Below are 18880 nucleotides of genomic sequence, written 5' to 3'. Positions count from 1 at the left end.
TGCTCTTTTCTTTGTAATCAAAGGCTGATTACACCTGATCAGAGCCCTCATTAATCAAGGTTGCTTAGAAATGGTTGTTGATTTCTCAACCAACATTTACAGTGGAAATATGCCCAAGCACACCTGCGAGCAATCAGACTCGATAGATATCACAGTTAGTCAACCACCATCGTGCTGCACAGCCTTCATTAACATGAAGACATGAGACCAGCTGATCAGAGGTGCTGACAGCTGTCCCTTTAAATGCTGCTGGAAATGTTACTGACCAGTCAAATGGAAAAAAAATAAATAAATAAATTGGAGCTTGGCAACAAGCTTTGTCTCATCTACTTACTGCAGACTCGTTGTGGTAGAAATGTTAAAAAATAAAGTAATTAATGTAGATGTGAGGACATTTGGCAAAATAAATAAAAAAAATAATAATAGTAAATAAGTAGAACACTACCGCAACAGGCGGACCGCAGAGCTCAGGCGGCTCGGCCAATGAGTGAGTGGCACGCCGCAGTGATTACTGATTAGCATTTGATTTTCTCTAAGCCCAGTACATCAGAATATTACAACAAAGCTACATCAGTCAATAAGCTGTCCACCTGCTGCTCCTCCCCCGGGGGGGCTGGGTTGGGCAAAGAGGGTCAGAAAAAGTGAGCCTTAAAAAACAAATAAAATAAACTCTAAGAGCAGCCACTTGTCGCAGAACATTTGGTCAGCTCTAAGAAAATGTCAAATGCCCCAAATGGAGCAATGATAAACACTCTGTTAATGTCTCATTGCTTCTTTCATGACTGCAGCTTCACTCATTGCCACCAGTTAAAAACTGTTCAGGTCAGATCACTGTGACTGAACAGTAAAGCTGAAGAGCATGTTACTAATTCCCCCACAAACTGAGGAACTTCTATTTAACCACTTATAACTACTGTGAAATATTTATGAATGCCTATCTTATCTTTTTTCTCTCTTTCCCACTGGACTCTCCTCTTTAACAGTGGGAAAAAAACACGTGCCCCAACCTTCATATTAGATGAGGGTGGAGAGATTGACACGTCATCTCTAAATACCCAGGCAGCCTAGAGAAACAGTGTCAGTAGTTTTTACACTGCTATGAAATATATTTGGTTTGAAACGCTTCTCTCATTTCTCTCTTATTTACTGTAGATACTGGTTGATGTGCCTTGCGTACATGCATCTGTCAAGAGTGTGCAACTGTCTGTCCAGGAGGCCAATTATTAGCAATGGCTCTGACCTCTATACGACCCAAATGATGCTTAAATGTTAAAAAAGGTGTTTTGCCACCAAGAAACATAAGGGAACATACATGAACTGAGAGCTTTTCTTACGTATCTTAATACATGTTTAATCATTGTGTTAACAATGCTATTTCAATCACGAACGAGAAACTATTTATCATGTAAATGTCTGCAGTTCATGGATAGCCTGAAAAACTCAGAGAGGATGTCACTGAATGTGTATTCAGTCTAATTCCAATTTACTTGTATTGTTTATGCAGCAGCACATGCATGAGATACTTTTAATTAATGTGTGTTTTTGATGATTAATTAGGTTTTACATAAATAAATTCATGCTTTTTCATGCATTGAGGCATGTGTGGCATTCACGATAATTCACGTGCCACCTAAAGTTTAAAGGAAGCTCTTTTTCCAGATAATGTAAATTCTGAAAAAATAAACACATCTGTAGTTTTAGTTGCCATGAGCAGATGTTGTAGGAAAGCAAATAAAATACTAAATTTGGCAATCTGGCCATTACGTTAAAGCAGTTTCCTATAGACGTCTTGCAAAAAAATATCATTCCACATCCTGCTATTAATCTGTAGAATAAAAACTGCAACAAACTTCGTAACATATTGTTGTTAGCGGACTGTGAAAAAGCCTTGTCCACCTTTGACACCGATTTCCACAACAGAAATACACATTTGGGTTGTTTGTACAGTCGTGGTAAAAGGAAAATACACCCTCTGTTAACTTTAAGGTTTTATATATCAGGACATAATAAAAAAAACACATATGTTCTTTAACAAGTCTTAAAATGATTTGAAAACAGTCTCAGATGAACAACAACACATGACATACCTGTTATTATTCATTTAACAAAAGCCAAAATGCAGAAGTAATGTGTGGAAAGTACACCCACTCAGTAGCTAGCTACCTTTAGTAGCAACTTAATCGTAATCATTTCCTGTGTGACCTTTGGTCCGCTCTTCTTTACAACATTGCTTCAGTTCTTTGAGGTTTGCAGGCATTTGTTTATGAAAAGCTCTGTTAAGATCCCACCACAGCTTTATAATCAAGTCAACCTTGATTCTTTTCTGTTGTAGATTTGCTGCTGTGCTTGTGACCATTGTCCTTTTGCATCATCCAATTTGGGGCTTTAGCTGTAGGACAGATGGCCTCACATTTGACTCTAGAATAATCTGGCATACAGAGAAGTTCATGGTCAACTAAATGACTGTAAGGCACCCAAATCCTGTGGTTGCAAAACAAGCCCAAATTATCAGTACGCTACCACCGTGCTTGACGGTTTATATGAGGTGTTTGTGCTGCATTTGGTTTTCCCCAAACGTGGTGCTGTGCATCATGACCAAACAGCTTCACTTTGGTCTGGTCTGTCCAAAGCACATTGTTCCAGAAGTCTTGTGGTTTGTTCAGATGTAATCTTGCAAACCTAATCCATGCTTTCCATGTTCTTTTTAGGGAGAACAGGCTTTCACCTGCAACACTACCAAACAATCCATACATGTTCAGTCTTTTTCTCATTGTGCTGTCATGAGCTTTAACATTTAACACACTAACTAAGGCGTAGACTCGTAGACTCTGAGATGTAGCTCTTGGGATTTTTGCAGTTTCTCTGAGCATTGCATGCTCTGACCTTGGGGTGGATTTGCCAGGACATCCAATCTTGGGAAGACTGTCGGCTATGCTGAATGTTTTCTAGGTTACTGAACAACCTGCTCTCACTGTAGAATGATGAACTTCAAATTGTTTGGAAATGACCTTATAACCCTACCCAGACTGCAACAGTTGCTTCTCTTCCTTGGTATTGTATAAACACACACCCGAATGCATCAGACCAGCAAACTTCCCGAACTTCTGCTTTTATAGAGGTGCTCACACTTGCTGATGATCAGTTAACCAAGTGCATTTGATTAGCAGCACCTGTCTGATACTGACCTTCTTAATTCCTATGGAAGCAGTAAAGGCACACTTAATTATTTTACTTAATTATTTTTGTTGCCATATTATATTATATATTGTATTTATATAGTTTTAAGACCTTCTGAGGAACAGATGATTTTTCATTATGTCCTTATGAATAAAACCTTAGACTTGAAAGAGAGTGTGCTTTCTTTTGACTATGACTGAATATCTCCAGATGTTTTATTCCTTATATACACATGATTGTTTATGATGTCACATATGTGTGTATGTGTGCGTGAGTGTGGGTGTGTAACGTGTCTACTAACAGGAGTTGGTGCTGTCGTCTTTGGTCCCGTCCAGACTTCCATCCTGGCCCATCTGGAGATAGAAGCCCTGCCTGCAGAACAACCTGGTCACTATGCCCTTCAGCTGTGGTTCTACACGCCACAAAACACAGACAAAAGACAGAGAGAGGAAGAGTTGAAAAAACAAGCTGATCTTCAAATCAGAGCATGCCGCACATTGTAAGGACCCGTGCATATCGTTAAGCAACACGAGACAAAACCAAGTGGTGATTAGTGTCCGTTTCAACGCTGACTTATGTAGAAAATTCCTCCTCTGAACTCACATCCTGCGCACATCTCTGAGGACACATTTGTGGCACAGTACAGTTTAAAAAGAAGGACAATGTGACCACATGAAGCCTCCTGCATCCTGAGGGATTTCCTGTGGAGAGACTAGTCAAGCACATCCAATCCATTACAGGATTCTTGGACTAATCCGTCCTTCGTGGTCATTGTTCCACTTGAATAACATTGATAAATTATTTCTGAACCTTTGATGGTAACGTGCAGCCTTAAATAGCTTTGTGTCTACTGTGCTCTGTCATGATTTACCAACATCTTTGTATACAGGTGCTATTCTGTCTGCTCTAATGATTTCTCTTTATCTCAAGCACTTTCCCCCCGCCCATAATATCCATAATATTTTAAAGCTCAGATTCGACTACATCGTACGTAAATACTTAATAACCGTCGCAGATTTTGAAACCTCTGCAATAATTAAAAAGCACATCTAATGTAGCAAACAGAAGGCTGTGCTCTCGGCTATTTCATGTGGCTACAATTAAGCAGAAGCTGCATTTGCCTCTCGCCGTTTGGCTCTGTGCATCCTGTATTCGTACAAGGAACAACTAAAACGAGACAAAATGACAAAAGTGACAGCGGGCCTGAAGGAGAGGGAGGAAACGCACGAAATGACAAAGGACATGGAAAGCAGCTGAGAGACAGACAACAGACTGATTCACTAGACAAAGATCGAGATCGAGAGAGTCACAGATGGACAGAGAGAGACTGACAATCGGACGAAACTCCGACTGGGTCTAGGCATTTAGGCGCTTCTTCGACAGGTACTAACAGTTATTTTCTCTATCATCTCTCCCTCTGCACAACACTCATCCACACAAACACACACACAATGGTTGCAGAAGCTGATTATCTAAAATGACATCTCACAAACATACAGACACACGTACACACACGCACACACGTGACCACGCCCATTCTCCCTGCATAACACACATCGTGACTTCGCAGCTATAAAAGGGGGTGGGAATCCCCTTTGAACATGTATGTGAGAGACAGAGAGGGACTCTGTGGAGGTATACCCTAATGCATAGAGAAGGAAAAAAAAGCTGCGAGTGACCCAGTTAATGAGGACCATGTGTGTGTGAGAGAGGGAGACAGAGAGGGAGAGGGGTGTTTTCCATCTTTGCGTAGAATCCATCTTGTGCAGCAGGGGAGAAGGAGGGAAGAGGAGCCATGACGCTTGTAACCAGCACTTGAACTGCAAAAATTCACAGCACACAACCAAGCACGATATGCGGTGGCGTCTGTAATAAAATCTTAGTTAGAATATAAAGACGGCTATTAAATCACAAGGGAAGGATCGATCGCATTTTATACTAAAGATTTCTAAATAATATAATAGATACTTTCAAACGCTCCTCAGTGGAAATCCATTTTATTCTTGCCTCTCTCTTGTAAAAAAAAAAAAAAATCGTGCATTTAAGTAAACATGTTTCCAGCTGACGGTTTGGGTATTTCGTTTTGCTTTATGATCCCATATAACTCTCAACATTTGAATCTAAACTCAGGGAGCACACCGCCTGCTTCAGACACGCTGAAATCAGTCACATTTCAATCTATCCTTGTTCGTGTGACGCGTATTCTCAGACAGCTGCTAAATTGAATTTATTGTCTCTCATCCTCATCTTTTTCCCCCCATGGTGTGCCATCAACTAAAATGCATTAATAAAACAGAGTGTGAAATGTATTTTTGCATTAGAGCTAAACCTGGAGGCACAGATGAGACCTTTCAGTCGGGCTTTGCCTTGATGCATCTGTCTCTCGGTAGGCTTTAAAAAAAACCCTGTCTGATATGGATATACTGCAGCAGGTGGATTTCAGTGGCAGCATGTAATAAAAGAACACGTTTTCTGGCTGGTGTTGTGACTCCGCCGATGGGAATTTACAAGGACGGGCGATTTGTTTAACAGAACAATTTATTTCCAAGTTGGGCTGCAAAAATCACAATATGTGTGACGTCTAAACTTAATCTCGCATCTACAGAGAAGAGTGCAGGAATCTCCTTTTTTACAGAAGGGTGGTAAATGAGTCGTGCTAACGTGGCTTCTCAGACTGTGGGGTGTCCCCCACTGTGTGTGTGTTTTTTGGGTTACTGAGGTGTGGCAGAAAAAGTCTGATTAACCACTGCCTTCGCTTGAAAGGTCACAGCAAATCAATCCGAGGTTGTTCTGAGAGATCCCCTCTATCCTGTGATGAAACGGTTCTACCCTGATGGGAGTGAGCTCTTCCAGCCTCCATGCTGCACGTGAAGGTTCACTGAATGGTAGGACTGACTCATTATGCTCGGCTCAGGCTTGTCGTCAGCTGCGATGGTCGTCGTGGAAGATCGGGTGATCATACAGTCATGAAATGTTTTGTGTTTTTTTTGTGGCTGAGAGACATCAGTCAAAGCTGCCATCTTTTGTGACGTAAGTGATGTCGTCAAGAAAGAGGTGCTAGCTAGCGGTTTCCAGTTCCACAGTCTGCACCAGCAACAAGGCTCCTCTTTAGCTTTGTCTTATTTACAGGCGAGAGAATATAAAGTTCTGAACAGATGGTGAAACAAAAGTGACAGAAGTGCTCTGGAAGACCCCCCCCCCAAATAAAAATCATCATTCATGGTCTTTCATGGTCAAAACACTAAATAAACAAATATCTTTTCTGATAATTTTGTTGTTGAGTTTTTCATAAAATGATCCAATTCAGCTGTGTTGGTGTTTGTTGTCTTTTTTACAGAAGCCTTCACCTGAACGCCACGCTTCAGGAGTTTAGCGTGAAAACAATACACTCATGTATTTAAAAGTGGTGAATGTTGGTCTTTGCATAACTCGCTGCTATAAAAGATGAAAAAAGACACACACAAAAAAAATCAATAACCCTCTAAGAGTCACCTGCTCGTCCATTCACTCCTTCTCCCACCGTATGAAGCAGCCGCTGCCACAGTCATGTCCCCACTGTTGTTGAGGTGATATTCCCACTATTCCCAGTATCTCCCCTCCATCCTGTCTGTTACTAGAGAAATTCCCATTCTTGGGTTGCCATGGCAACAGTCTCGTGATTCCAGACTGTTCCAGTGAAAGGGTATTCCCCAGTCCGCACACACATACACACACACACACACACACACACACACACACACACGCACACACACATGCACACGCACACACAGAGCTAAATTTTCTCCATGATGTGATCTGATTCAATCAGTCAGCCAATCAGGCTGCCATGCTAATTTGACATGTCGTATTGTCTGTTAATTCGCCCCAGTCTGAGTCTACATGCGGCGTAAAATATGGTTTGCAACACAAGTGTCTCATACAAGCGAGGCGCTTGAAGACCTTCTCTCTTTTTCTTTGCACACACACACACACCGTCTCACCAAACAAAAGCACCCGAGCGAAGAATTCACGTCCAGAAACCGAGTGCACCAATTTCATCCTCATTTGCATCAACGTGATTAGTGATTAGAGGAACACGCGCTGCTGAAAAGGGGGCATTTATATGAATCTAGAGATATAAATAATACAAGTCCTTAACCTGAATTTGTCATAATGAGACAGCCTGATCAAATTTTATGCCAAGTCTGAGCCACATCTTCATCGTCGCTTCAATGCTGCGCTGTGCTGGTACTTCTTCACAGGCTTTTCTAGCCTTGACAAGAGCACCGTCCTTCATTGATTATCTATACTGCTTCTTATTATGCATTGACTGCAAAGCACGGGAACACCCTGTGCAGACATGCAGCTTCACAGACGTAGCATCTGGGCAAACAGAGGCGACACAGTGAGCCACAGAGCTTCCCCTCGCTGCCGTGGGTGACAATCAGTCACCGGCTTTAAAATGTGGCAGAATATTGGCAATTTGGCACCTGATCCGCGGAAATCCGTTTTACTGAGAGCAACTCAGTTCAGATTCAGGTTCATGTGGCAACATGGAAGCAGCTCAGTTGTCTTTTAGTTCGGCTCTGCCTCTTGGGAGAGGGTCTGCACGTGATCAGAGGTCAGCCTGGAGAAAACATTCCTACTGCAAGGCCTGAGTAAATGCCAGGTCAGGTTTTTATGTCCTGGGTAAAACACTTACAGGTTTAAAAGAAAAATCTGTTTTTTATGACTAGAAACAAAAACAACTAGAAAAAGCAACTATATCTCTTTAAGTGAAGCTAAATTTAATGAGAAATTAAAGATCTCTGCACGCACATGTATGTTATCACTAATTGCAAGCACAGATTTAATGATCTCCCTTAAGAGAAGTAACTTTGCTTCTTATTGGATTCAGGAGAGGTTAAAGATGAAATCCATTCATAATTTGTTGCTCATCATAAAAACGCCTGTCTGTAGACGGTAATTTCTTTTGTGTTGTCTGATAAAATGAAACCAAGGTCCATTTGTTGCAATGTCTGGACTCAAAGTTCATGATCATTTTAAACACTGAACGTTTTTTTAAATGATGGACAAAACACGTGTTGCGTCTCTATACACAAGACATTCCTCGCTTCAGCTGCACTTTTCTTTTGTTTCGTGCTCTTGTGAGTCCCATGTTTTAATGTAAACATCATTCCAACTGACAGCTGTGATATTTATGATTCAAAATAAGACTTTACCTGCCCAGCATCCGCCTGTCACCACAGAACAGAAATCAAAGCACACTGCTACAGACAGGTTCAATCAGTAAGTCATGCTGTTAAACTTTATGTTATAATTTTTTTTTAAAAATTGTCATGTTCAGTATTTTATTCGTGGAAATATTTGTTTAAAAAATGTATTGAAAAAAAATGTATTTTGTATGCAATGCATCTGCTCTAATTAGCCGCAAAGCCAAGAATGAGAGTGCGTTAAGAGTGAAACATTGATCCTGCATGACAGCAGGTGAATGTTTTTTTAAACCACAATTTCTTTATTTTTTGGCAACAATTGTTTTATTTTTGTTTGTTTTTTCATTTGCTGGGATGATCGTGTCCGTCGTGTGGCAATCAAATCCTCCAGTGATGGCAGCAGCTCTTAAGTGAAGCTGATTTCACTGCAGGATTTAAAGACTGTTGACTAAAATCCACCCACACCAGTGTGATGAGTTCTCTGCTCAGATGTCTAATTACTAATAATAACAACTAACAAAGAATAACTATGGACGAGAAGGCGCTTTGGTCAGATATCACATTTTCAGCAGTAAGAAGCACGCAGATATACCGTGTGTGTTCGAGTTATTGAGTAATGGAGGCTGCGGATCACTGTGAGTTGGGTGTGTATGTGTCTCCTTCACAAAACCTCTGGAAGACAGTAGGGGATGTTGGCAAATCTTTCTCATTTTAACACACACACACACACGAAGCACAGACACTATGGATGTTGCCAAGCTTCCACCAGCAGCTCTCACAGCTGAGAACACAGAAATGGAGGGAGGCAAGGGAAAACAACGGGTGGAAAGACAGGAATACCTAAAAGGAAGGTAGAAGGAGAAGGAGGCAGGGACGCAGGACGAGGTGGCGAGGGTGGGGAGGCAAGGGGCAGGAGATTAAAGGAGGTGAGGAAGAATGAAGAAGGGGAAAAGGAGAAAGGAGGAGAAAGAGACTGAGAGAGAAGAAATTGAGGGATGAAAGCAAGGAAGGAGATTTGAATGGAAAGAGGAGCAGTACGCTGAGGAGACGATAAAGAGAGAAAAGGAAAAAAGGGGAGGAATGAGGAGAAAGGATAGGAGGAGGCCACAATGCACAGGAAGTGACTAGGTGAAGCTTGAACAACAGATAAAAAGATCTAAGGCAGGTGGGAAAGATTAGGGTGTGGGGGAGGAGGTGGAGGAATGAAGAAGAGGAGAAGAAGAAAGGAAGTGAAGAAGAGGGGAGGAAGAAATTTCTGAGGAAATGGAGGTGAAAGGTGGAGAAATGTCAGCATGAGGTGGGAAAAAATAGAAAATTAAGAAAAGAGGACAGGAGAGGTGAAAGGAAAGACGATTAGGAAAGAAAGGAGATAAGGATGAAAGGTGGCAAGGTGAGAAAGGAAACGAGAAGGAAACACAGGAAAATAAGATGAGAGAGAGAGACGAGAGAAGGGTGGGGGGTGGGGGACAATGGAGAAGTGAGACCACCTCCAACTCCCACCGAGCTCTGGAATCAGGCTCTCAAATCCCCCACAAATTTTCCCATCAGTCACCAGACCAAACCAGTGACAACAAATTCATATCAGCGCAACTCACGTTTGCCACCCCTCCATATCATCCCCCCACCTCCTCCTCTCATTTCCTGCCTCCCTCTCCCCTCCCCTCCCGCACGCCGTCACCTGCTGGTTTCTCACACAATCAATTGATTACAACAGCACTTATCGTCTCTGCTATTGAACGCTTTCTATAGCGCACCATCACAACATTCTCATTAATCTACATTCACTTCTACGTGTAATCACTTCCCTTTGTGGCAAAGAGCCCGTCCCATGATGTAACAATGATGTTAATTTGGATTTGAGTGGGACTTGAGAGCTGAATGGTGGAAAATTTTCCTTACTTTTTTCCCTTTTCTTGTTTTTTTTTTTATCTCCACATAAACAAATCTGTTTCCATCTTTCTCTATAGGGAGGAAACAAGAAAGAAAGGTTAATGTGTTGCTGTCATTGTTTTGTTTTGGGGGTTTTTGTCTTACATTTTGCTAGTGTTAAGGCAAAGTGTGATCTTGGTGATAGGGCACTTTCAATTATGAGCTGAAAATGAGAGAGCCAGGCAGAGGTCCACATAGAGACAGGCAGAGAGAGAGAGAGGCTAGACAGACTAATCTGCTGCTTCAATAATGGATGTACCTGGAAACTACTGAACCATAGGGCACAACAAGGCATGACAGTGCGCGCGTGTGTCACACTACAGAGGGGAAAGAGAGATGGAGGATACAGAGAGAGAGAGACTGGGGCTGAGTCTGGCAGTGTGTATTTTTGCATGTTCGGGGTGCTTGCGCGTGCGTGTGCGCGAGCGTATACGCGTGCCCCAGCCAGCCAGGGCGTGAACGTGAAGGAGATTGTGCACAAAATGTGGCCGTGCGTAAAAGTGTATACCCGCATCCGTGTGTAGAAGCGCGCGCGCACGTGCCTATCAATAGGTTTGCGTCCCTGCAACCGAGTGTATGTGTGCATGCATGTGCAACCCCCCCCTCCACACCTTGCCTCCGTAGCCTTCTCTTCTTCAATCCAAATATCCGGACTTTGGAGAAGATGTCGACCAGGTTCCCGTTGCACAGCCCCTGCTTCTTACCGGGGCTCTTCCGCCGCCGGTGAGCAGTCGGTCGGTGGGCGTGTTGCTCTCTGGCTTGTCGCTTCTGCCGGATCAAACCGCTGGCGATTGCCGCTGCCATGGCTCAGCCGATACAAAAACAGCCTTGTCTCCGTCCTCGTCTCCAGTCTCTTCAGTTGTGTCCACCGGAGGGGACGGAGCGCAGACGAATCCAGACACAAACCTCCAGTCTCCGCTTTACCGGCTATAACGGCCCCATACTTCAGCCACAACGCGGTAAAGTCCAAGAAAAATAAAAAAATATATATATATATAAAAAAAATAATAAACCACACCGCTTCACGTTACTGCATATTTTCTGCTGCCGTTATTCTTCTGGCCATAGATTTGAAACGCACAGCGGTTTACCCGTCCGTCACGTTTCACCGGTCTGTCTGTCAGTCAGGGAACAGCAGCTGTCACTGAACGGCTCCTCCAAACAATTTTTCCACACCCCGCTCGTCAGTTTGTGTTCCCATGGTCAACGGGCGAGACCGGCAATTTAAAAAAAATATCTGAAAGACACAGCAGTACCTCAGAAAGCAGTTGCGTCCTCTCCTCTGAAAAGCGCCCGTTTGTATTCCGCTGACTGAAGCGCGAGGCGCGCGTGCTGCCGGCGCGAGCCCATCCAGCTGTGTGCAACTAACGAGAGTCACAAAGAGCATCACCGGAAAGAGGGCGGTTTGTCTTTCAAAGTGAAAGCCTCATAGCCCTCTCTGTGGTTCCAAAAGGGTTGTGCGCATTAATGAGCCACTTGACGGCAAAGAAAATAAAAATATTTTGCTCATAAAAAAAAGATCATCATTATTATTATTATTATTATTATTCACAGTCTGACTCTGTTATTCTATTCTGATTGTTCCGTGATTTTACAACCTGTTGCTGCCATCAAGGGGTCAGTTTTATACATTTTAGGAAAAAAATTGGCACTAATTTGTAAAAACATTTATTATGTATTTATTTATTTTTAAAAAACACATTTAATGACTTATGCACGCCTTTCAGTGTAATCAAACTAAGTGTTGCGTTATTGTTAAATCTGTCCTGCAATAGTCTGATTCTTATTTATTGTAATTATTGTTTGTTTGTTTGTTTTGACGTTTTATTGAACCTTTAATTAATTATTTAATGCATTAATTTTATTTCTACGCCTAATTGAGTAAACCTGTTATTTTTAACGCTTTAAGTAAAGCATAAATAAATAAATTTAGGCTTCCAGTTGGGAAACTGTCCCGTTAAGTGATCATTTGTGGTATGTGTCAAAGCTTCAGCGTCAGTTACGGCGCTTGTTACTTTGAAGGTAATGACCGGATGTCCTCGCGTTGGTACCCTCAGGTTATTCGACGCTTGAAAGCGCGAGCGCTCTCTGCCTGAAAGCACACGGCTGCTGGAGCCACGCGCCGGGCGAGCGGCCACACACGCGCTCTCAAAAACAACTGGTCATCCTCCGGCCGGTGGGGAGGAGGGGACGACGTCACCGGCTGGAGCGGCAGCAGGTGGGTTTTACTCTGAAATAAAACGCAGGTAAATGCAAGCTGCGAACTTCTACGGTCCTTTACGCGCGCCTTAGTCCTGCTGCAAGGCTGAACCCAGATTTGTGGCTAATCATTTATTTAAAATGTTTCTAATTAAATGCACAGCCACTGTTTACATATGAGTTTACGGTGTCACAGTGCTGTCAGCACTCAGCAGGACAGCCAGTAATGCTAAACGTTCTGGTTTTAGCATTTTCGTGATTGGTTTTCAGGGAACTTAACAGCAGTAGGTGGTTTTTAGTTTAGGATCTGCATACATTGTTTGACCCATTAAGATGCAAAATACTGTTGCTATTTGGCTATAAAATCTCTTTGTAAACACTTTGGGTCTCTAAATTTGATTAGATTAGATAAAACTTTATTAATCCCTCGGGTGGGTTCCTCCGGGAAATTCGGTTTCCAATAGCACAGCACCGACAGAAGTTACAGAATGTGGGCAGAAATATACCATATATACACATATATAAATACAGAGACATATATAAATACAGACTATACAAAAGGGATAAATAGAATAAATAGGAATAAGAATCCAAGGGAATTGCACATTTCAAGTATTGTGAGTCTATTGCACTGTTGGATATTAACAAAAAGTATTGCACAGTGAAAAAGGCACTACAGCTTAGTTGTCCCCCCCTCTTTTGTCCTCCTGTTTCCCCTCCCTCTCCCCTCCAGAGAGGAGTTAAACAAATTGTGATCTGTACATTGCAATGAGTTTAAGACGTAGCTCAATCAAGTAACTTAAGTAATCAAGTGTGGTACGGGTCGACTTTCAGGTAGATTTATGGTATCAGCTTTGTAAAATCTCAGCTATAGCCGAGAAAGGGAACATTCTGGAGGGCTGTTTTCTTTTTATGCCAGTCTGGCCCTTGATTTATATTCGTTAATGTCTCAAGTGTTTTCTATGGAGGTGGATATAGACATAAAGCACTGTGCTGGCTTCAGTTCCGCTTTTTCTTACATTCACCAGCTTCATTCTACTTATTTCATTCTATACTGGCAAAAAATGAACAGCGCTTTAGCCAGTGAAGTCTGTTCTGCTCATTACCACATCACATATCCCCGCTGTCTGTATTCAGCTCAGGAAAGGCTGTCTGAATGAGTGGTTTAAAAATGCAAGAGTTGGGCTCCACTGATAGCCTGATAAATTGCGGGGCAGCCTTGCCTGTGTGGTTCGCCTACAGTGTACACATGCACCTGTAATATATATACATACATATATATATATATTACAGGTACAGGTTTCCGGCTGTAAGGTTACACCACGGGACGGACTACACGATACTCACGTTTCATCCACAATGTGACAGCGTGTGGGCCGGTAACAGGTGTAACTTAACTCTGTGCGCTGACGTCACACCTCTATTTCTAAGCAGGTAAATACACCATAAGGACACCTTACATTTAATCACCCCCCAAAAAGTGAAACTCACTATTATTATTTTGAAAATGTATGTTTTGCCTAAACTTCACAAGCCTGCCTGAATCTGTCTTTTCCAGTACTGCATGTAGGTCAGCCATCTCTCCAGAATAAAGAGCTGGGCTGGGACCCAGTTGGACACAAAGAGCACTGAAATGAATTTCTCCCTCTTTCTTCTGGGGAAACTGATATCAAAGAAAATCCCGAAACTGTCGCCAGTCTATCTGTCTTTACGATGAGTAACGGGGCCGTGGGGTTAGGGCCCGTGGGTCTTTGAAGACGCACCGGATAGAACCTCAATTTTTTATCAGAGAACGACACATTTGATCAAGTTGGCACGGTGCAGTTCTCTGCAGATATGCGACAGCAGTGATACTGACGTGTGCTTTAAATATGCTGGGCTAAACTTCAGTGTGGAGGAAAATACGCACGGCTGTAATTCAGTTGAATTTAGCTTTTGCATATTCATAATTTAACCAGGAATCACAAGGTGCTTTTAGGGGTGCCCTGCAACCAGAAGGTGCAGTTTGGTGATTAATGGTAATTACTATACTTGATAGTATTCATTTTTCCCTGCAGGTAAATCCTTTTGATTCTGGTATAGTCTGGGGCTAAAATTATTACTGTGTTAATTTTAAAATATATATATTTTTAATTATTCTTGTTTTTTTTTTTTACTATAGTTTCTTTATCTTACTTTGAAAATTCTCTGTTATAAAACTTTGCAATAATAATGAAAGTGCTATCCTGTCTTAGGTCTTTTTTTGTCCTTGTTGTGCGGCTTCAAAAAAATGACTTTAGGGCACTGGGATGTGATTAAAAAATAATCGGATGTTGCTGTGAGGCTTCCTGACGTCAGAAGCAGGTCAGGAACACTTGAACCAAAATATTTCAGCACCAGAGACAGCGACAGCTCTGTCACCCTGTTTTCTCTCTCTCTCTCTGGATGTGTGTGTGTTTGAGTTCTACACACACACACACACACACACACACACACACACACACACACATTGTGTTTTTTTTAAGAAGGTAACACAGAAATATGATGTATGTCTGTCCTCATTGCCACTAGGTGGCAGCAGAGCCTGTCTAAGCGAAGGAGCTGTGTAGCAGAAGTCGTTCATTAACATGATGACTAACAGTAAGAGAAAAACTCAAATGACTGTAAAACCTTCAACGTTAATGATTTAATGAAGTCCTGAAGAGTCTATCAGATCTTTCATCTCTGAGAGATCTAACTGTGTCATTGCCACTGTGTCCTTAACGGTGTCCTAATGTTATATTTAACTGTGCTTAACAGACCCAAGATCCAACAGCAGCATGACGTCGTCACCCTGCATCTATTGTCCCATTTCAGCAGGTATCTCTGAAATTTCTGGCATTGATGACGCGCTGCCATTAAAGCATTTCTCTCTGTTTTTTTCCTCCCAGACAGCAGGAAAAAAAAGAAAAAAAGAGAGCAAAGAAAGTGTTGGTGTATACCTGCGTTTTTTCATTTTTTATCCAGGTCACTTCAAGTAAGGGAGTCATGAATAAATCAAAGCTACATTTCCATTAAAATTCAACTCCACAGCTGCTTTTTATAACATCCCAGGGAGGTGGGACACTGCTCAGAAGCTTCAAAAAGGAAAAGCCTCGCCTTCTTCCATCCACTTATTCCACTGCCCACACCCTCAAAAAAACAAAAAACTTTATGCTTCAGGGTTTACAGGGAAACAGACTCAAAGGGAGACAAACACAAGATCACAAACACATAAGCTATAGCATGCAACATTGTGATTCTTTTTCTTTTTAAATCAATTCAAGATCTTCTCCTTGAGAGGAAACACACTGAGAGACACTCTTATCTTCTGTCTCAACATTTTCCACACACTGAAGTGTTCTTCTCAGCCTGCTCAGAGGCAGCGGCGCCCTCTACGGGCACTAAAGGAGACCGGCACTCACCCCTCATTCCTTCACCTCAACTTTTCCTTATCCCACTCTCATTATAATGTACTCTGTCATCAGCTGTGAAGACATTTTCATGACCACAGGGATGAAAATGTATTTTTTATTGCAGCTGTAAAGCTCAAATTTGGTGGTGACTGCACTAAGCTTTTCTCACGGTTTATGTCTATAGTTATGGTTGCTTCAAACTGCAACCAAAAAAAACCCCTTTACAAAAGTAAATCTGTGGTCATTAAAGAAATTAATAGCCTCAAAAACATTAGCAATGAAATGCTAACAGAAGAAGAGTGCCTGTGACATTTTGAGGTGTTTGTTCTCAGACACAAACACCAAAGTGCTGCCAAGAAAGAGAGAAAAAAAAGAATTATTGTACAGTTCTGGCAACAAACCACCAAAACTGCTCGACTACCTTGAGAGAAGCGCACAAACATGTTGAACATGTTGGATGTGGGAGGGTGAAGCTGGCTCCTTTGGTTCTTGTAGGGCACTTTTATTTTCCTTTAGTGGCATTTTGACTGTTTTTGAACAGGGCGCTACTTTCTGTCTACTTTGATTTGATTTTTTTATTTCCAATGAAGCGAGACCTTACTGCTTCTTGTACAGCATGTAGCGATGTTTAGGAGAATGATGTCCTCATAAGTTTGTGTTTTGGGGTCAGATAACAAGCAGCAAAATTTGATTGATACACGCAGATCCCCATCCAGCACCTTCGGGGTGAACTTGAACATTAACTTTATCACCTGGCACCCAACATCAAATCCCTTTAACGTTAAAACAGAGTTCCCAAATTAGTTATAAATGAATCAATCCAAAAACAAATCAAGAAGTAGAAGGGTTTACTTTCAAACCTACAGTTTACAGTAAATGGCAACACTTTAAATCCTCAGTGTCTCAGTTCTTAGAAAAAGCACGCAAAGTTAGAAAAGATGGGAATAAGATGGGAAATAGGGAAAAAGTTTCTGCCTACAAACGTATAAATGAATTATAAAGTTTAATTAAATTTTTGATTTCTTTTTTTGCTTTGATAACAGGGTTAATGGTTTATGGCATGCACATCAGAAGTAACTGATTTAATATCATAAAATGTGAAAATAGTGTTTTTTCTTATAATTAAAATGATAACAAAAACACAGAGATTTAGTTTTTAAGAGATCTTGATTCCTAATTTCTGCTTCATGTGTATTTCCTATAGTTAGAGTTGGGTGTGCTGCACAGGATTGCAGGGTGGACGGTTAAACTGCTGGCCACGAACACAAAGTTTCACTGCAGGAAAGCACAAATGGTCATAAAGCACAATCTAATTGGACACACCAGTTAAAATAACCTCCATCTGAGGCTATTTTATCAGTCAGCATTACACTTCGAGCGGTTCTCGGGAATCACTTCTTAAAAAATCTCTGCAGGTGGCGCTCTGTCTGCCTGCCTGGCTCCGTCATGAGGGCTACAGCAGCTCGCGCTGACTGATCTTTCTCTCCTGCTCTGATCAAAGCAACAGGTAAATAATGCATCCAAGTGTCGAGATCAAGAATCAAAGAGCTATTAATATCAGTGCGTCTGGGAGGCAGGGGAGATAAGAGAGCCGGTGAAGAGTGGATGATGGAGCGATGAGGGGATAGAGATACAGACAGGGAAGGTAACAGATGTGGGTGGGTGTTCCCCAGACGGGAGTGTGAGGATAGCCGCTCTGAACTCAGCAGGATGAGTCATAATTCGCGCTCACACACCCGCCCACATGCAAGTACGCACTCGCAGAGGCACAGGCGCGGGGAAGTCCACTGTTGCCTAGGTAACGAGTGATTAGTGACGCAGGTGGGTCTCCGAAAGGAGGGAGGGAACACCTGCTGAATGCTGAGAGGGTAACAAACACGCACACAGGCACACACACACACACACATCTGGCATCAATTACATTAATCACAGGGCTTTTCTGACTTTCTCCTCTCTGCTGCTGCTGTGCCTCGCTCCTGTGCGCACACACAAACACTGAAACACAAGCACATGATCACACACACACACACACACACACACTCGCCTATGCTGCTGTTAGACATAAGGAAAAAAATCACCATTAAAAGATGCCGCTTTCTTTCTGTCTCCACTCCTTGCTTCCCTTTGCTCCTTTCCTTGTCACCTTTCACTGTCCTTTCCTCCTCCCCTGTCCCATCTCCCCTCTTCTCTTATCCTCTCCTTTCTTCTCTTCATCTGTCTTTGTAACATCACCAACACAGCGGGGAGGAGGAGAGAGGGAATGGGGGGACTAAATTATTCATTCACCCCCCCCCCCTTTTCCTTCCATCTCTGCTGTCTCTGGTGTCTCTAGCGCTCCTCCTCCTTGTTTCTCTCTGTTTGTTATACCTATTCCCGTCTCATCCCAATTTTTTAAGCATTCAGCAGCCTCCCTCTCTCTCTCTTTCTTTTGCTCGCTAGCACAAAGACCAGTGAGAAACTTTGCATGTACTGGATGTCAGCAAACTCACAGGGACATGTGCATCACAAGGACAGACGCAATAAAAACACAGAGTATTTTTGTTCCTGTCATAATAGTTTGTCATTCGGGCTGTTAAAGCAAGCGTTAAAGTTTTTGAAGGAGGGTGGGGGGAAAAGGGTTAGGGGGATTGAGATTTTGAGGTTTTGTTATTGCTTTAAAACTTAAAATTAGCGCCAGAAGCGCAGAGTTATAAAGACACTGCAGTGACTGAAATCTCATGTTAATATCAATGATAATTCAGTGTCCCAGCTAACTACCCTCAGGTCAGTGGCTCAGAGTTTTACTGGCCTACGTACATTTTTTTATTGGCTTGTGAAAAGGCTTTTATTTTTATATTTAAAATATTAATGCAATTTAAGTAATACAATATTTTATATTATTTTACTTTTTAAATCTGAAAAATGTTACAAAAGCCTTGAAACAAATATGGTCTATTACACCTCATGCCCCCTTGCATATTTTAATACAAC

General features: G+C 42.1%; 1 protein-coding gene across 5 annotated transcripts in view; it reads right to left on the bottom strand.

Moving 5' to 3' along the window:
- The window catches only part of LOC100701803 (fibroblast growth factor 14), a 72529-nt gene that overhangs the window by 32488 nt on the left and 21161 nt on the right, over positions 1-18880 (bottom strand). Inside the window, exons 1-3 of one of the 5 annotated variants that reach the window (XM_019352187.2) lie at positions 11390-11671; positions 10910-11241; positions 3479-3589 (exon numbers count right to left, since the gene is read on the bottom strand). In XM_019352187.2, coding sequence (XP_019207732.1) covers positions 3479-3589; positions 10910-11102 — 304 coding nt within the window. In that variant the 5' untranslated portion in view covers positions 11103-11241; positions 11390-11671. Of the gene's footprint in view, positions 1-3478; positions 3590-6669; positions 6691-10909; positions 11672-18880 lie in introns of those variants that run through there. The other 4 variants (XM_005450080.4, XM_019352189.2, XM_025903197.1 and 1 more) reach the window with 4 other exon arrangements.

This window comes from Oreochromis niloticus, linkage group LG23 (genome assembly GCF_001858045.2).
Source record: "Oreochromis niloticus isolate F11D_XX linkage group LG23, O_niloticus_UMD_NMBU, whole genome shotgun sequence".
Taxonomy (NCBI): Eukaryota; Metazoa; Chordata; class Actinopteri; order Cichliformes; family Cichlidae; genus Oreochromis; species Oreochromis niloticus.
Note: the sequence above shows the minus strand (reverse complement) of the source record. Positions and strands in the feature narration are given on the sequence as shown.